General features: G+C 40.9%; 1 protein-coding gene across 1 annotated transcript in view; it reads right to left on the reverse strand.

The window, feature by feature from the left end:
- Nucleotides 1-1449: 1449 nt before the first annotated feature.
- The window catches only part of ANO2 (anoctamin 2), a 147857-nt gene continuing 132786 nt past the window's right edge, over nt 1450-16520 (reverse strand). The window contains exons 21-25 of the mRNA XM_058022401.1: nt 10733-10885; nt 10574-10626; nt 8457-8638; nt 3167-3272; nt 1450-1731 (exon numbers count right to left, since the gene is read on the reverse strand). Of these exons, the coding sequence (XP_057878384.1) occupies nt 1450-1731; nt 3167-3272; nt 8457-8638; nt 10574-10626; nt 10733-10885 (776 nt within the window). The remainder of the gene's footprint in view (nt 1732-3166; nt 3273-8456; nt 8639-10573; nt 10627-10732; nt 10886-16520) is intronic.

The following is a 16520-nucleotide window of genomic DNA, read 5'->3' on the forward strand; positions in this document are numbered from 1 at the left end:
AAAAACAAAACTCTGAGATTTTTTTTTTTTCATTTCAGCCTGCCTGAAAAAGTTTTCCCATTTTGAGGTGCCTTAATTTGGGCACTGAATGAATACAGAAATTATTTTTGCACCTCTGTTTATGTACCACAAGTTTTCACAGAGAAATATCTTCTAAGACATTAGTAAAATTTTGTAAAATTTTAGGCTTCATATATATATAAAATAACATTATTATGTTAAAGAGAAATCCTGACTAGAATAGCTGAAGCGGAAGTATTTCTTTTGGTTTGTATTTTTTCTGGTTTTGAAAGTATTGTTGAGAAGACAAAATGAGAAGAAAACCTTTTGTCCAGACTCTGAATTTCAAGCTGGGTTAGAGACAAAATCAACAGGAAAAGAAACAGATTTTTAAAGTTTAATTTTCATTAGTGACAGGGTAAAGTTATTCCTTAAATGCTTGTAGGTGAAAAATTGGTTAGTGAATATGTTTACCTTCCAGTAAAATGCAGTTCTGCAAAATATTTTACTTTACAGTAAATCACAACAGCAGCAATTTTGGTTACTTTACATACAGTGTACATGGAGATGCCACATGATTTACAGGGCTTGATTTCCATTCTCACTCCTCAGCTTTGCACTGGTGGTTCAGTGGCATGATTCTTCTTGACACTGGCTGAATTCCAAGTTTAAGTGAGAGGAGAATCAAACATGCAAGGTTTGGCTTTCAGCTTTTTGTTCAGGACAATGGGTGCAAAGGAGCTCCCTGGTTCTGGGAGCTTCAGCCATTCTGATGGCCTCCCTGCTCATCAGCACATGCATTCCAGCTACCGCTAAGCAAAGCACAATATATCCATACATGCAAGTGCCCAGTGATTTAAATTCCTTCTGTTCCCACGTCTCCCAGAGCCCTGCGTGCCCTCCAGAGGTGGCACCCTCTGGCAGTGTAGGTTAGGAAAGCACAGACTCCTTCAGACTCCATATGTTTGCAAACCCTCTGCTGGCAGCTGCAGCCCATGAGACCATGAGGTGTGTGCCCTTCTCCATGGTCAGTTCTTCTCTAAAGACAGTCCTTCTCCATGGTCAGTCCTCCTCCACAGTCAGTCCAACCTGCCCAAGGATAGAGACTAGAGCAGGAGTGCCCCATCGGGCATCTGCAGGAGGAGGGATGGTTGCCAGGAGAATTCCTGCCAAGAGAATTCCCGCATGCCTTCCCAACTCGCGTGCATTATCAGCTACAGCCCCACTATATCCCTTATCTCACGTGATATGAAATCTGGATGAAATCTGGAAATGCTGCAGCCCAGAGGGCATTTAAATTGTAACAGAGCCACTCACACCTGGAGATTCTAAGGAAGCAAAAGAGCCTCCTTTTACTCCCTGTCCCTTCTCTCCTTCCCTTATTCTAGGCTCAGTTATCACACCATGTAGTAAGCAGAGGAAAGCACAGGCTGTTCCCTCCCTCAGGAGTCACACCACGGTGTGCTGTGAGCTGAAGGAGGTGAAGCTGCCCTTGGGGCTGCGGTGACACTGGGAGAAGCTGGCAGCTCTGGTCCTTCTGCTTTTGGTCCCGCTCCTGCGTTTCTGCTTGTCGTGTGCAATAAAGCTTTCGATCAGCTTCAGCTTTTCGTGCTCTTCCTTCAGGAAGAAGTCAACAAGCACAGTCTTCTCCTTTTTGATCTGTTCACTGATGTCCTTGGGGATGTCAGGGATCATCCAGTCAACCAGAACACTGAGGAACATCACCAGGTTCTGCAAGCACAGCAGCAGATGTGAAGCAAGCATGAAAACTCAAAAATACTCGCACTGGAGCAAAACCAAACCTTTGTTATAGCTATGAGACAGATGTCAAACACATTTTGCTGGTGATGTGTGGTATTAAGCAGTTGATTAAGGCTTTACTTCAAGGAGCAGCTCGGGTTTGTGCACAGCTACCCCTCAGTGTAGAGGCTGAATTAAACACGTGCTTCAGTTAGGTTTGAAATAGGAAAGGACATGGAATCATCAAATAATCTATGACTTTAGTAGCTAAACCAACATTATTCTTTACAGGCATCCAAAGGTGCTCAGTTCTCAACATGCAATTCCTGAGTTCAGAATCCATTAACATAAGGACATCCTCCAATACCATCAAAAATCCTGAAACACAAGGCAAAGATACCCGTGTGTTTCCAGTGTGGCCTGAGCACACAGCAGACAACTTCATGGCCATTCTGTCCTCAAATCCTTCTGTCTGCTGACAAGCAGGATTGTTTTTTACACTGCCACACTGGGCAAGCCAAAATCCCAAACCTCAGGTGTCAAGGTGATTACAGGTGCTGCTTATAACATCAAGCAGGAAGCAGACTGGGCAAAGAGTTTTGCTTGCTTGTGAAATCTATGGGTAAGAAATGCTTTGAGGGTTTGTATTGTCATAGTGCTTTGAGAGGTGAGTTGTGTAATGCCTGGAAACGTGTGGGAGCAGTTGGCTGACAGGGCTGCTAGCACGAACTCTCCATCCCCATCCAAGACAATGGAGCCAATTAAGCAGGGAATGTTCTCTGGCAGAGCAGGCAGAGGGTTTGAAGCCCAGCAGAAGCAGTTGCTTTCAAGTGCTTTGCAGCCAGTGGTGGAAAATTACTGAAGGCACGGTAAAGAAGCAGAAGAGGGCAATACAAACCAGGCAAGATTCATAGAAACTTGGGAACGCTTGGCAGGTGGGGAAAAAAAAAAGACAGATTTGAAAAAGAGGGATGGGCCCAATTTGGTTTTGGAAGGATCCCAGATCACTGAAGAGGGCAAAAGGAAGCCAATGGAAAGGCAAGCCATGATGGCAAATCCCTTGCTAATGAAATCCTCACACTGGGGACAATTTACGCTGCTCCATTCAAGAGAGTAGAAAAACTTTTCGATGATTTATTACTTCTGTTTATTTTTTGTTTTGGGTAAAGAACAACCGTTAACAAGCTTACACAGCATTTATGTGCTTTCTACAAGTGGTGCCTCTGAGAGTATGAAAGTTGACAAAGTCCACTTAAACATTCAAAAGCCTGGGGTAGTTTGGGGATCACTGCTAACACCAAGGGCTAAGGAAGCTGTGGATCTCGCTTTCCATGTCTATTAGACATTGCCTGGTTTGGAACATGCATTTGGATCCATCTATGATGATATTTCTGTGTCTGAAAGTGAAGCCACTCAGCAGACTTACCTGAAATAGTATCACAAAAGCCAAGCGAGCGGACAAGACTGCCCAGTACTGCTTAGAAAACTCGTACTGGTGTGGGGACCAAGGTGGTTCTCTGTAGTCTTTGAACCTGGAGATGGAAACAGGTCAGTTATCACAGTTACCGCAATTTCCTCCAGCACCAATTGCTGTGATTAGTGCATTTTCTGATCACAAAACTCAAAGAATCAAATCCTCCAGATGTTCTCACTTCAACCCCTATTATGAAATACAACTTTAGAATTCGAGCTGGACTACCTCCACTAAATTTAATACACCAGTCTGGTTTTCACAGTTGTAACAAAGTTAGAACATTCTTTTAACTTTTGAAATGTCCAGATTTTAGGGAATTGACAGAAGTCCCCTTTATTTTATAATGTAAATTGACATCAATGTAGACATAATAAAATGCTGAAATGAAAGCAGAGAGATAGTCCAAGGCATTTTCAGACTGAAGGAGACAAACCTGCATTCATTTCACCTGAAACTTGATTAATTTAGGGAATAATTCAGCCCACATAAAATGTGACTCATGCTTTGGTGATTCCTGTCTTTGCATTAACGAAAGGGGGAGCCATGGGGAAGGCACTTCCTAAATTAATTGTCTGGCCTTGGACAGGATAAAACAGAGCCTTAGTGGTTTGGTGTAAAGACTGTTGCTTTTAGTATTATCATCAATCATTTGGAAGTAAACAACAGGCTAATAAAAATCACAGATGCTCCTAAATTGGAAAGTTTTGCAAATAGCAGGAAACACAGAAAGCAGTGGAGACAGGAAACACAATGAGAATAATATGGGGAAATGGAAAATAATTAAAAATAAAACACTTGAAGGATTTTGAAGGGATAGTGTTTGAAAGTGGAAATAGCCTGGAGCTTGCAGAGGCTAGCAAGTTAGCACAAGTTTGAAATATGGCAGCAGGACAGTGCATGACTTGTGGGTGTATCAAGAAAAGTCACAATGGTGCTGGGGCGGGGAACTAGCCTTCCTCTGAACAGCCCAGGTAAATCCACACCTGGATTACTGCATTCAGCCATTCAGCTGTGCCGATTCCGGGGGGGTGGGGGGGGAAGGAAAAAAAAAAAGAAAAAAAAAGGACAGCGACAAATTAAAGGTAGTTCAGGAGAACAGTACAAGGGCTGAGGAGACTGACTCATCGGGAAGATTAAAGAGCAGCACATGTATTGCTCCACTTTGGTAAGTAACAGCCACACTTGGACATGATAACCATGCACAAATTGTGCCCTTAGGACTGAAAGGGATAATTTAGTGCTGTTTCCAGTGTTTGACTTGGAGTAATGGGATGAAATTAAGAAAGGGAAAATCTGTTTTGAATACCACAAAACCCATCCTGACAGTAAGATTCATTAGACTGTGCAAAAGCCTCCATTGGGGAATAATGGAGAGGGTTCATATATAAAATCTGCCAGCTTCAGTTTGCAGGTGCGCTTGCCAAAATTACCTTCAGGTTCTGCCCACATGGTTTTGCATGTTAAACTACACATTTGCAGTCCATGCATTCCCTACATCCTGCTGTTCCCCACCCCCAAGAAACTGAGTCTGGAATGCTGGATGTCATTCTGTGCTGCAGCTTCTGGAGACAAAGGACATGAGGTACAGCCCATGGGAAGAAGAATACCACTTTAAATTGGGGGCTGTGTTAATTTAGGGAAGAACTCCCTGGTCTGTGTTAGCCCCTGGATGGTTTTGCTCAGCAGTGCATGCACAAGTCCTGTCTTAGGATTCCTGTGCTGTTCCTGCATTGCCAGATTCCCCCCCCCCCCCACAGTACTTTTCTGGACATTGTGGACTCCCACATGTTGCTCAAATCTGTATGAGTGCTGCATCAAGGGCCAAAGTCAGTTCCCTTGAACTTAATCTGCTTGAACATCAAAGCCAAGGAAAGCCACTGAGTTTCTTGTGGACTTTGCTGACCACTATAAATCAATCCCAGTCTTGAAATGGAGCCCAGGTTCACCTGGAAGGGTCACCAACTGTGATGGGTTTTCCATTTAATGCATTCTGAGCTTCACAAACTATGTAAGTATTGCAGGACATCAGATCCCTTGGAAATTTCACCTGGCTCAGCTGGGAATCACACTGCTTGTGATGCCTGAACCCTACATTCAACAGAACACTAGCAAATTATTTATCATGAAGGAAAATGTTGCCAGAGCTATAGATGAGGTAGCTGGGCCTCCTTTCCACCTCCTTTTTTAATTATTCTCTGGCACATGGGACTCCAAAGGGCCTTTTCTAACCCCTAGATTCTACAGGTAGTTTATTTTTTACAAAGACCATCTTTTTAGCTCAAGAATCATTTCGACAATATCCTCCAATTTTTGTGTCATTTTTGGGGTCCTCTGTACAGGGTCAGTATTTGATGATCTTTGTGGGTCCCTTCCAACTCAGGATATTCTGTGATTCTCCGATTCCCTCACCTCTTCAATACTTTACTCTTAAAATATTTGATTCAGCAGATATGGTAGGAACAGCAACCAAGCAGTGCTGCAAAGACAACTGTGTTTCCAAAATAGCAAGCAACTGTAATTCCACAGAAAAAGGACAAGAATATGAAGTGGTCAACGTGGTTGAAGAATAGAGCACAGAAAAGTTATCAGGAAGAATAGAAAAATGTGCACTGAAAGTAGAGAATTGTAGGAGAGGGGAAGCTGGGTGGAAGGAATTGAAGATAGACCTAAGACAATGTTAATGTATTTCAGAAATTTACTGTGTGGGGGAAAAAAAGACTGGTAAAAAAAAATCTAACTATGTATATAGGTGGAATTTCAAATCAGTCCAAATAAGCTAATCTGTTTAATTTCCTTCTTCAGCTGGCCTTTAGAAGAAATTGGAGAAAACATCCATAATCACAGAATCTGCAGTGCAGGAGTAAGAAAATATTAGTCTGGGAAAAAAGGTAGCATCCACCACTGATCATTAGGAACAGATGAGATTAATCCCATGACATTAAGAAAATAAATTTAAAGACACTTTAAAAAGTTGCTGAATGTTGGAGCAGACCCATGTTAAAGGAAAAGTCCCTTGAATGACTGCTGCTTCCTTTTTTCAGTGTGACCAGTATGTTTGTATGTACTCCATCATCATACAAGGCTACAAGGATTAAAAGGGAAAAACCAACAAAAATAACCCATATCTTAGCAAGATTTGCTACTATTTTGCCTTCAGCCAGACATATTTTTCCCTGAAAGAAAAAAAGTAAAATTACAACTAATACTGTGCATGAGAACAGCTTTACAGCAACTGTTTTTTGGAAGCAGTGCCAAAGATTTCACAGCACTAAAAAAAATGCTGCTCTAAATATTTGAAGAATGTATTCTGTATGTTCAGTGGCAGAGCTGTTTCTGGCTTGTTATGGTTATTTTTAAGATACCTAATCTCTGGCAATGCCCATAAGGAGAAAAATGCAGCCTCATTATAACCACATTTATTTCCAGAGGTCACAGAAATCTAAGAATAAGAGAGGTCAGCTTGTTCCCAATGCATTTGCCAGAAACAGAAATACCGATTTTATTTCCAGCTTGAGGGGCAGTGTTTGGTTGCCTGTCTCTTGGGACGCAAGTTAGAGATACCATACTTTATCACAGTGATAGCTCTGTCCACAGCTGAGATTTTGGTAAGATTCAAATGAGGCAGATGATAATGAGAAACAGTGTTTGTGGATGCTGACATATTTTCCTGAATGTCTCCTGATAAGAGAAATGTTCCCATAGTTCTGTCTTACTCATACTAACACATTAATATTTTTCCTCTTCTCAGTCTCTCAGATGGTGTCATCAGGCAGGGACCACTTTTGAACACAGTGTAGATGATTCCCTTCTCCCTGTATTTGGGCTCTGTTGAGTATTTGGCTGTGTATGACCATGCTAATGTGCGGAGTGCTTTTCACCCTGTTGTTAATGTACATATTTGCAAACACACCAGCACTTACACATCTATGAACAGAGGCCAGTGGCTGGAACAAGGTAAAAGCAGCATACTGAAAGTAGCAAAATCACAGTGAAGTGGATCAAGATGCTTGTTGAAAGAAAACACATGCGAATTTAGGGATGAAAAATTAAAAAGTGCTAGAGTGGAAAAGCATTTCACAGACTTACAGATCTGAAAGTCTGGAGATGCTGCATACTCTAACAGGGAACACTTTGCTAACAAGTCCCAGCTGCAGAAATGGGGAATTGCAGAGCTCACTAGCTTGTAAGTTGCTTAAAAATTAGGAGTGCATTCATCTGTCCTCTGCTGCAGTCAAGGTGAGAAGGTAGGTTCCCCACAAAGGCAATGCCAACAGCACTGCCAGAGTGACAGGGACAGATTTCTTTCCCTGTTTACCCTGCTTCCAGTGAAGAAACTGTGATGTGTCATTTTGTGAGTTATAGTTGGGCAAGATATATACTCCACTTAAAATCAGTGTGAAATATATTGCACATCAAAGCAAGGGATGGAAAACCACTCTACATTAAGGCTATCCTTAAATAAATGGAAGAGGAACTTTTATAATTATTTTGTGCCATTGCAGAGACCAAGCACAGGGTGATTTTAAGGGACTCAAGAAGGAAGGGGAGACAGGCTGTTGGGCTGTAATGCCTTAAGCCAGCTCTTTGAATTTCTGTATATTATTACAAAAATACCAAGTTACTTTGAAAGCTGGAGCCACATTAGTGATTTCTCATACAAACTGGAGCTACTCTATATGTATCTAGTATTTGGGACATATTTTAAATGAAGTTGAGCCTGTTTTCCCCAATCAGAAAAGATGTATCTGAAATAGAAGACAGGTACATGGCGACTGGTGCAGGTTCTAAAGATAAGTATAATATATTGAAAACTCCTATCTCAGCAAGTAAGGACTGAATTTAATAAAGACAGAGAAAGCCTGTCATAAAATAAATAAAATCATGAAATAAAATAAAATCTGGTTCTAATTACTGGGTGTCCATTTAAAAAAATCATTATTTTTAATGTATAAAGCTGTATCTGTCAGTAAAGAAAGTGTTAGTTTGCTTTTTTCTGTGGATCAAGTCTGTCTAAATTGTATATTTTGCCTTTTAATGCCCTGAAAAAAACCCTTTTAAAGACCTTGTAATACAGTGAAAATTCTCTAAAAGCAGCACTTCCAGAACCACATTTTCAAAGGGACATGAATATTGCTGAATATGTGGCCATATAAGTGAATTTTATCAATTCCCACTTTGAAAAATGACATAAGAGCCAAGGAAATTCCCTCAACTATGCAAACTGCCGTTACAAGCACTTTACCTGCAGAATGAAACCTCCTGTGCAAACAAGGAGTTTTCTGGCTGTGTCCCAGCCTTGAGCTGGCTGACATTGAAGTATGAGAGGGTATGATTGATGAAGCCATGCATGGTTCCATTCTGGCTGTATGCATATTGATACATAAGGCGTGGGATGAAATCAGAGGTGACAGCAATGACAAAAGCCTGTGAGATGGAAAAACAAACAAAAACAAAAGCATCATGAATCTGTGTCTCCAGGTTAAGTAATTCAGGGGAAAATTTTCATGTTCAGGTAAATTTAGAGTGATGGTGAAGGGAGTTATACGGTCACAACTGGTACAGAATGAAGGGAGAGTTATATTATGAGAATTGGTACTGAATATTTGCACAGTAATCTGCTCTGTCTCTCCAAGGGAAGGCTCAGCTAAGGAAGAGGCAAAAGCAATTAATGGACTGTACATTGCTCCAATTCTTTTCATCTCTGGAGCCATTAGGAGGTTTATCACTAGTTTAAAAAAACCTACAATAAGACCTAATAGCCAATTTGGGCTATATTTTGGTGTAGTTACACTAAACCTGTTGAGTGTAAATGTCCATTTACCCCTCAGCATGAGGATTCACACATCTCACACAGGTGGATCTCATGCCCGCATTAAATCTTGTGAGACTGGTATCCCATAAATCTGGTGCAATTGTGAGGGCCATCAGTCACAGAAATCTCTACATCATATCAATAAGAATTCCTTTGATTTCTGATCTGGACTCTCTCCTGTTGGAGTAGGTCCAGAGAAGGCCATTAATATGGCCAGAGGGCTGAAGCCCCTGTGTTATGGAGACAGGCCAAAAGAACTGGGATTGTTCAGCCTGGAAAAGAAGAGAATTTAGGAGGAGACTTAGGAGCACCTTCCAATGCCTGAAGAGACTCCAAGAAACACTTTGACAGTGGTCTGGAGTGACAGAACAAGGGGTAATGGCTTCACACTGACAGAGAGCAGGTTTAGATTGGATATCGGGAAGAAATTCTTCCCAGTGAGGGTGCTGAGGCCCTGGCACAGGTTGCCCAGAGCAGCTGTGGCTGCCCCATCCCTGGAAGTGTCCAAGGCCAGGCTGGATGGGGCTCTGAGCAACCTGGGATAGTGGAAGGTGTCCCTGCACATGGCACGGGCCTTGGAATGAGTTGATCTTTAATGTCCCATCCAACCCCAACCATTCTACAATCCTATGATGATTTAAAACTATATTTTGCCACATAATAATTTCCTGTTTCAATGTTATCCAGATGGAGAAACAGAATTGGGAATTCAGTATTTCTCTTTCAAACAGGTATGCACATATTTACATTTCTTTCAAGAAAAGGTATCTAATCATACTTTACTAGAATCCCCAGGAAATAAACATTTCCAGAGTTTGATCAACACAGGAAATAATCAAGGATCATAAATGTGCAAAGTGTATTCAGAGAAAAACAAGAGGTGGCAGAGTTTTTCTCCTCCAGCACAGCTCAGTGCTGGGCAGCTGAAGTCCATGTCTGACAGTGAGATTATGGGGATGTGCAGGGTTCCACCTTAATTCCTGGAAACCGGAGAGCAATGAGTGAACAATGTGAACTCCATCCAAGTGAAACAACACTACCCTCTGGATGCATTAAAGTGCTGTGCTGTTGTGCTGGGAGCTATTTCATTAAAGAAATTGCATAACACCTCTCCACAAGTTCTCCCTTCAGTAGTGAAAATCACCTCCCTTTCTAAAGAGCTTTGATATCTTTAATATCTCTTGTATTATTCCATGCCCTTAAAGATACTTTCCAACATAAATGATTCTATAGGATTATGATCCCTAGGCTAAAAACCCACTAGAAACTATTAGGATTAAAGTCCTAGGGCATGAGATTTTTTATCTTAAAGCATATAGAGGAAAATTTTATTTAGGGAGTACATATAGCACAATAAACATAATATATCTGTATTCTTTTGTATTGGAGCAATTGAGAAAATTAGATGCCACTTTTAAATTATGTTGAAGGGACAATAAAATATGAACAATTATAAACAATAAATTATGAAGAATTTTAAATTACATTGAAGGAACAGTAGAAGCTCCCAAGATCATGGTTAGAAACTGGTGTAACCAAACACTTACATTAATAATCACTGAAAGCTTTCCAATACCACTCAAGATGTTGTACCAAATACCTGTAAGTGAAAGAAAAAACTTATTAATGGGTTCATTATAAATTTTCTTCTTTGTTTAATTGTATTTTTGGTCTTATTTTCACTGCAATACTCTTTCATTACTCACCTATATCTTTTTCTCTCACTGTGTCTGGCCTCCTCAGCTCAGTAACAAATTTTTTTGCATCAAGACGAACCTCGATGATGTTGTTCAGAAGGGCAAAGACAGGGGCCAGAGGGAAGGAGGCAACAAAGAGTGTGACAAAACCAAACTGGATAACTGAGGAAAAAAGAAAGCCAATGTTTTTTGATAGCTTCTGAAGGGAGCAGCAAATTGTTCATGAGCTTTGTGCATTACCAACCCCATAAAATTCCACTTCCCAGTTTGGTCCCAGGAATAAATATCCCAGAGTAGGGCTATGAAGACACAAAAGTTTGTCACTGTGCTTTCTGAATGTTTCCAATAAAGCTTCAAGCTGCTAGCACAAGCACAAACAAAAGGAAACAACAAATTTAATAAAGGACAAAGGGTTCAGTGTCTATTTCTCTGCATTTATACATAATTAACTGATTAGTCCATGCTGTTTCTTTCCTGTCCTTTCGCCTGTAAGGAAAATGATACATCATCAAGCAAAAAGAGAAAATCTACAAGGTGCCACTATTTCTCCTCAGCTTCTTTTGAAAAAGTTGGTAGCAGCCTGTGAAAAGCAAGAACAGAAATGCCTCTGTGGGGGCAGAAGCCAGTGGTGTTGTGCAGCAATTTCATCTCTCCTTCTGCAACTGATATTCTCCAAGTTCAGAAATACTCCTCTTTAAAGCAAAACAAAGGTGAATTTTATATAAATATATAGTAAAAATATATATTAAAATATATATATTAAATAATAAATCTTGCTGTGATCTACATCTCCCAGTAAAAAAAAATATTAGCATAGAATAAGTATTGGTGTGTTTCAATGCTCTATTTACTGTGGCTTCTTTTTTGGCAAATCCTTGTATAAGTTCTCTCTCCACTAAGGGAGGAATCTCATTTTTCTGAGAAAATAGCACAATATTCTTTGCACATAGCACAATATTATACTTTAAAATATTTTCCTTCAGCATTGTTGTCACAACCTACAACTAACTCTTGAAACAGTTTCCCCCAGGACCTTCTCTCACATGCACCTTTTTTTGTGTACAAGTCCTCAGATATTTCCCCTTTCTAATCTCAGGAACAATATATTTGCACATGAAAGTAAAATCTCTGTATATCAATTATATGGCCATTAGAGTTCCATTCTTATTGTTTTGTTCTGAATTTAAGTGTATACACTAAGATGGAGCTATTTCAAAGCATAGAAACAGCCTACCCTTGAAATCATACTTTCCTGACAATTTTATGTTCAGAGTCAGGAAAAGAAATTAAAAAGGAAATAAAACCAGATGTTAAAGTAATGTCCCCAAAAACTGTGAAATGCTTAGAAAAATGCATAGCCCCAAAATATGCCTTATTTGGTTCTAAGTGAATTTAGCAGGAATACAGCTGGGAGGATTCTGTAAAAAAATAAAATAAGAAAAAAAAAAAGAAGTGTTTGCAATGCTTTAAGAATAAACCACACGCATTTGCTTTGATGTTGTTTGTAGCCCCTTCATTCATTGTCTGGCAAAATGCAGTTTAATTTTTTTTCAAGTTCATGAAAAAATGCTCAAGGTATGCAAAGGACTTTTGGATAATTGTGTAAATGTGTCTTCATAGAAAACTCTGTGCCAGAAGTGTTCGTGTAGCCATCTTGAAATCTCTTCAACCTTCTCAACTCCTTCTTATGCAAGTTCAAATTATGCAAAAAGAAGGCAGGAAAAGCAATTCCAAAGCCAAACCCACAATTTGGATGGGGGTGTGCAACAAAGTAGCAGACAATTATTAAATGGAGGAGTCTTTGAACAGCCTAAGCAATTCACAGGTATTTGTAGAGCGTGATCAGTGTTTCTAGAAACCTGAATAAATTAAAAAGAGAAGAATCTCTGTTCAGATCCCAGAAGGAATCTCATCTCAGCATCCTGGAGTTCTGTGGATGTCCGTTGGGTCACACTGGAAATATTTACAATACTTTTAGGACACTCACACTCTTCCATCAAGGACAGTTGACACCAAGGTGTTCTTTTTTATGCCTGAAAATCTCGATAGTAACCCTTAAACACCCTTTTTATGTTCACATTTCTGACACAAGTTCTCCATACAAAGGTCTTTATATGTCCACGTACAGGGAAAAAGGCTAAAGAGACTTGTGTCAGGAGCTGGACTTCTGGCCATCCATCTGGTTTCATCATTTTCCTACCCTCTGGTAGGGCAGCCTGGAGACATGAGAGATGAACATTGCCCAGGTTCATAGTACAAGCTGGAAAATAAAACAATTGAAGGCTGGGTATAGTGGAAAGTCAGAGACATGGGAAACATCTTCTCCTGGGGCATCCAAGCAGGACCCTGGATGTGCTGTCACTTGTAAGATCCGTGTTTCTCAGGCTGTTGTTTGAGTCCACTCTGGCTAGCTATGGACCCTGGCCCACACAGTCTTACATGGACGAAAGCAAAAGAACAGAAACGCTCTTCTCACGTCGGAACAGGTGTCCTGTTTATTAGCTGGGGAAGGGACGCCTCAGACTCTGGCAACCCCCCAGGCAGAAAAGAGGGGGTTCCCTTCTTGCAGAGGCCTTTTATACCCAAGGGAATGGGGGTGGGGGAAGAGGACTGTAGCCAGTGGGATACCATTGAGGAGGGGCGAGGAGAGGGGTAACCACCAGGGGATATAGGGCAGAGGGGTGAATGAGTGAGAGACTGTTGTGGTGTACTGTGATGTCCCATTTTGGCCTTCCAGGTCACTTCCCCAGGTGTGCCTATATGTCTCTCCCTTCCCCCTTGCCCCCATGCTGAGTGAGTCCTGTCAATCAGGCTAAACGTTCCAGCAAGGCGTCGTGTGGTTGGTCAAGTTTAAAGGATGCCCCTATGCCCAGAGGTCATTGGCCTGTCTGGGTGTCATCTTCCCCTGAGACCCTGCCCCTCTCACCTGGTTGGTGGCTCACCTGTACCTCCCCTCCCCCTGTCCCTGAGCTTAAAAAGGTGATCAGACCATGCGGTCTTGGTTCTGTTGGAGCAGGTCCTCACGTTCAGACCTCTGTAACCATGGAATAAACCTCTGGACATTAAACCCTCCAGCAGAATCCATCTCCTTTTTCTGTTCACCATCGCCTGAAGCTATTCCTCTTGAGGTAAACGGGGTCCTAACAAGCCTGGACTTGTTCAGTGCCCAGCTGCAACCACCAGCAAGCCAAGATATCTCTGGGGTGATACACCACAGTTGCTGCCTTTGGCCTGGCAGCAAGGGTCAGACTGGCCCAGGCACAATCTAACTGGTAATATTGGGAGCCTTTTTTCCAATAAGAGACCATGTGATGGGAGAAGGGAAATAACAATCCACATGACATAACATACTCAGTGCAAATTTCAAATCACCCAGTGCAAAACAACTACTAAATAAACTCTTTAGTGCAATACAACAGTCACTGAGACAGAGCCTTCATCCTTCAGATGAGGGAAAAAGCCCAAAGCACATGCTGGTGGTGCCTTTACTGAGTTGAGCAGGAAAGAGGCCAAGGGCTCAGAGCCAGCCCTTGCGTTTCACAACACCTGATGCCACATGTGCAGCACCTCATCCAGCCCTGGGCCCAAGACAAAAATTCTGAAGGACAAACAGCATCCAAAGAATTGTCTCAGGTCACTTCTCAGAAGTCCACTCTTCACAGAAGCTGTGCAGGGTCTGAGCAGAACCCCAGCCCAACAGCAACACACCCTGTTCCTCTAAGTCTGGGCTCTAAGTTATGACTAAGAGCACAAATCAAAGCTTTTAAATTATGGATCTGGAAGGTGGTGGCCACTGCTCTTGTGTAAGGGATACAGAATCATTCCCCAGCACAAAACCTTTTATAGTGTGGATCATTACTTCTACAAGATTTGCATGCTCAGTAGTGTGAGTAACCCAAGTATCTTTTACCTCAAAGCCTCACCTAAGACAGGGTATTTATTTACAATTTTGTTGCTTTTTTTTCCTCTCTTCTTCATCAAAAATATCTGTCATAGCATCACATGTTACTGGAAATAAACAGCGGAAAAATCACTTCTGTGCTAGGCAGCTTTCCAAATCCTAGAAAGAAATTTTTTCAATATACAGCCAGGCCTTGCTGAAAACTAAGGAAAAGGGGTAGTTTATAACTCTTCTGTAATAAATGTATGCAACAAGCCTACACAGAACCACCAATGGTAATTTCAAAACCATCATTATAGAGATCATACAAAAATGCAGGTTTCTCTTCAGCAATTATTTTTCTTTTTCTGCCTCACACATTGCCTTTTTGATGGCTTTTCCTGCTTTAGGGGAAATTCTTCCAAACCTCTCAGATTAATCCTTATAGTAGTCAGTAGCTACAGACATTGAATCCAATCATTTTCTCCTTGTGCCATTGTTTTTAAACAGAAGTTGGATGATGAAACCTTTTATTATTACTTCTCCTTGAGGAAAAATGTTTTTAATCAATTGTTACATGAATCTTGGACTACTAGAGGGATTATGCTAGAGAAGGGAAGACCAAATGAAACAGGAATATGAAAATCACTGCTGATTTCAGTTTATTCTCAAGGAAACATAAGTGGTATAAATTTCAGACATTCATGTGCATTATTTTGCTCTTGGAGCCAATTTAATAAAATTTCTTTCATCAGCAATATTTATTGCTACTCTAAATATCGATTTCTTGCCAACTTCTATCATTGCAGGCCAGTAGCACACATTACAAACTTGCTGCCATGTGGAAGAAGAAATTGCTGTACATTCTACTGACTTTGGGAATGCACATGTTGTCTTGGGTCAAAAGTCTTTGCACGGTTTTGAAAGCAGGAAATTCTAAGGACAAATTTGACACATATTGAAAGCGATAATTTATGTTTCAGGATTACTTGAGCAAAATTTTCTGATCACTCAAGCGTTTTAAGTGTCTCCACTAAGAAATGCAGGAATACATCAGTTAATAATATCAAAACAAACAGTCATAGCAATGTCATTGGTGCAAGTCAAATATTTGTGCAGATGTGCTATTGCAGCCAACCTGCACAAGAAAAAAGCTCAGCAGAGTCTGCTGGTGAAATCAGATTCAAAGACTTTGACCCTAAAAAAATAATCTTATCCATAGAATCACTTGGGCTGGAAGGGACATTTAAATGTCATCTAGTCCATACCCGTGCAATGAGCAGGGACTTTCAACTAGATCCCGTTGCTCAGAGCTTCATCCAACCTGGAATGTTTCCAGGGATGGGCCATGCGCCACCTCTCTGGGCAACCTATGCCAGTGTTTCACCATCCTCATTGTAAAACAAATTCCTTCTTACAGCTAATCTAATTTGTTGGCATGGATTTGAGTGACTGATATTTTGGAGAAACCAGTTTCAGTAAACAAAGACAGAGTAACCTTTCCCAAATGGGAAAACAGAGGAGGTTAAAAAATAACCAGTAAATCTTGCTATTTCTATGAACCTACCATGATTTAAATGAGGGCAGGGGTAGGAGAATGAGAAGGTGGAAGTCTCTCTAAGGCTTCAGGATTGTTAGAATAAGAAATAAGAACAAAAATGAAAGCAGATTGGAAATGGACATCCCAAAATTTAAGTGGGGTAGTTATCATCAAAAACTCCTTTACTGGTGGCACATCATGTTGCAAAATACATCCTGAGACTGCTCCAAGCAGTGTCTCTCCGAGAAGTGGGATTAATTTGTTTCACAACAAAGTGCAAAGAGAACGTGTGATTTGCCATGTGGGCAGTGGGCCAGACTCCAGGTTTTGACAGAAATCAGTAAAAGAGATTGGATATATGGATAAAAAAGGCAAGG

The sequence above is a fragment of the Melospiza georgiana genome, chromosome 4, assembly GCF_028018845.1.
Source record: "Melospiza georgiana isolate bMelGeo1 chromosome 4, bMelGeo1.pri, whole genome shotgun sequence".
NCBI lineage: Eukaryota > Metazoa > Chordata > Aves > Passeriformes > Passerellidae > Melospiza > Melospiza georgiana.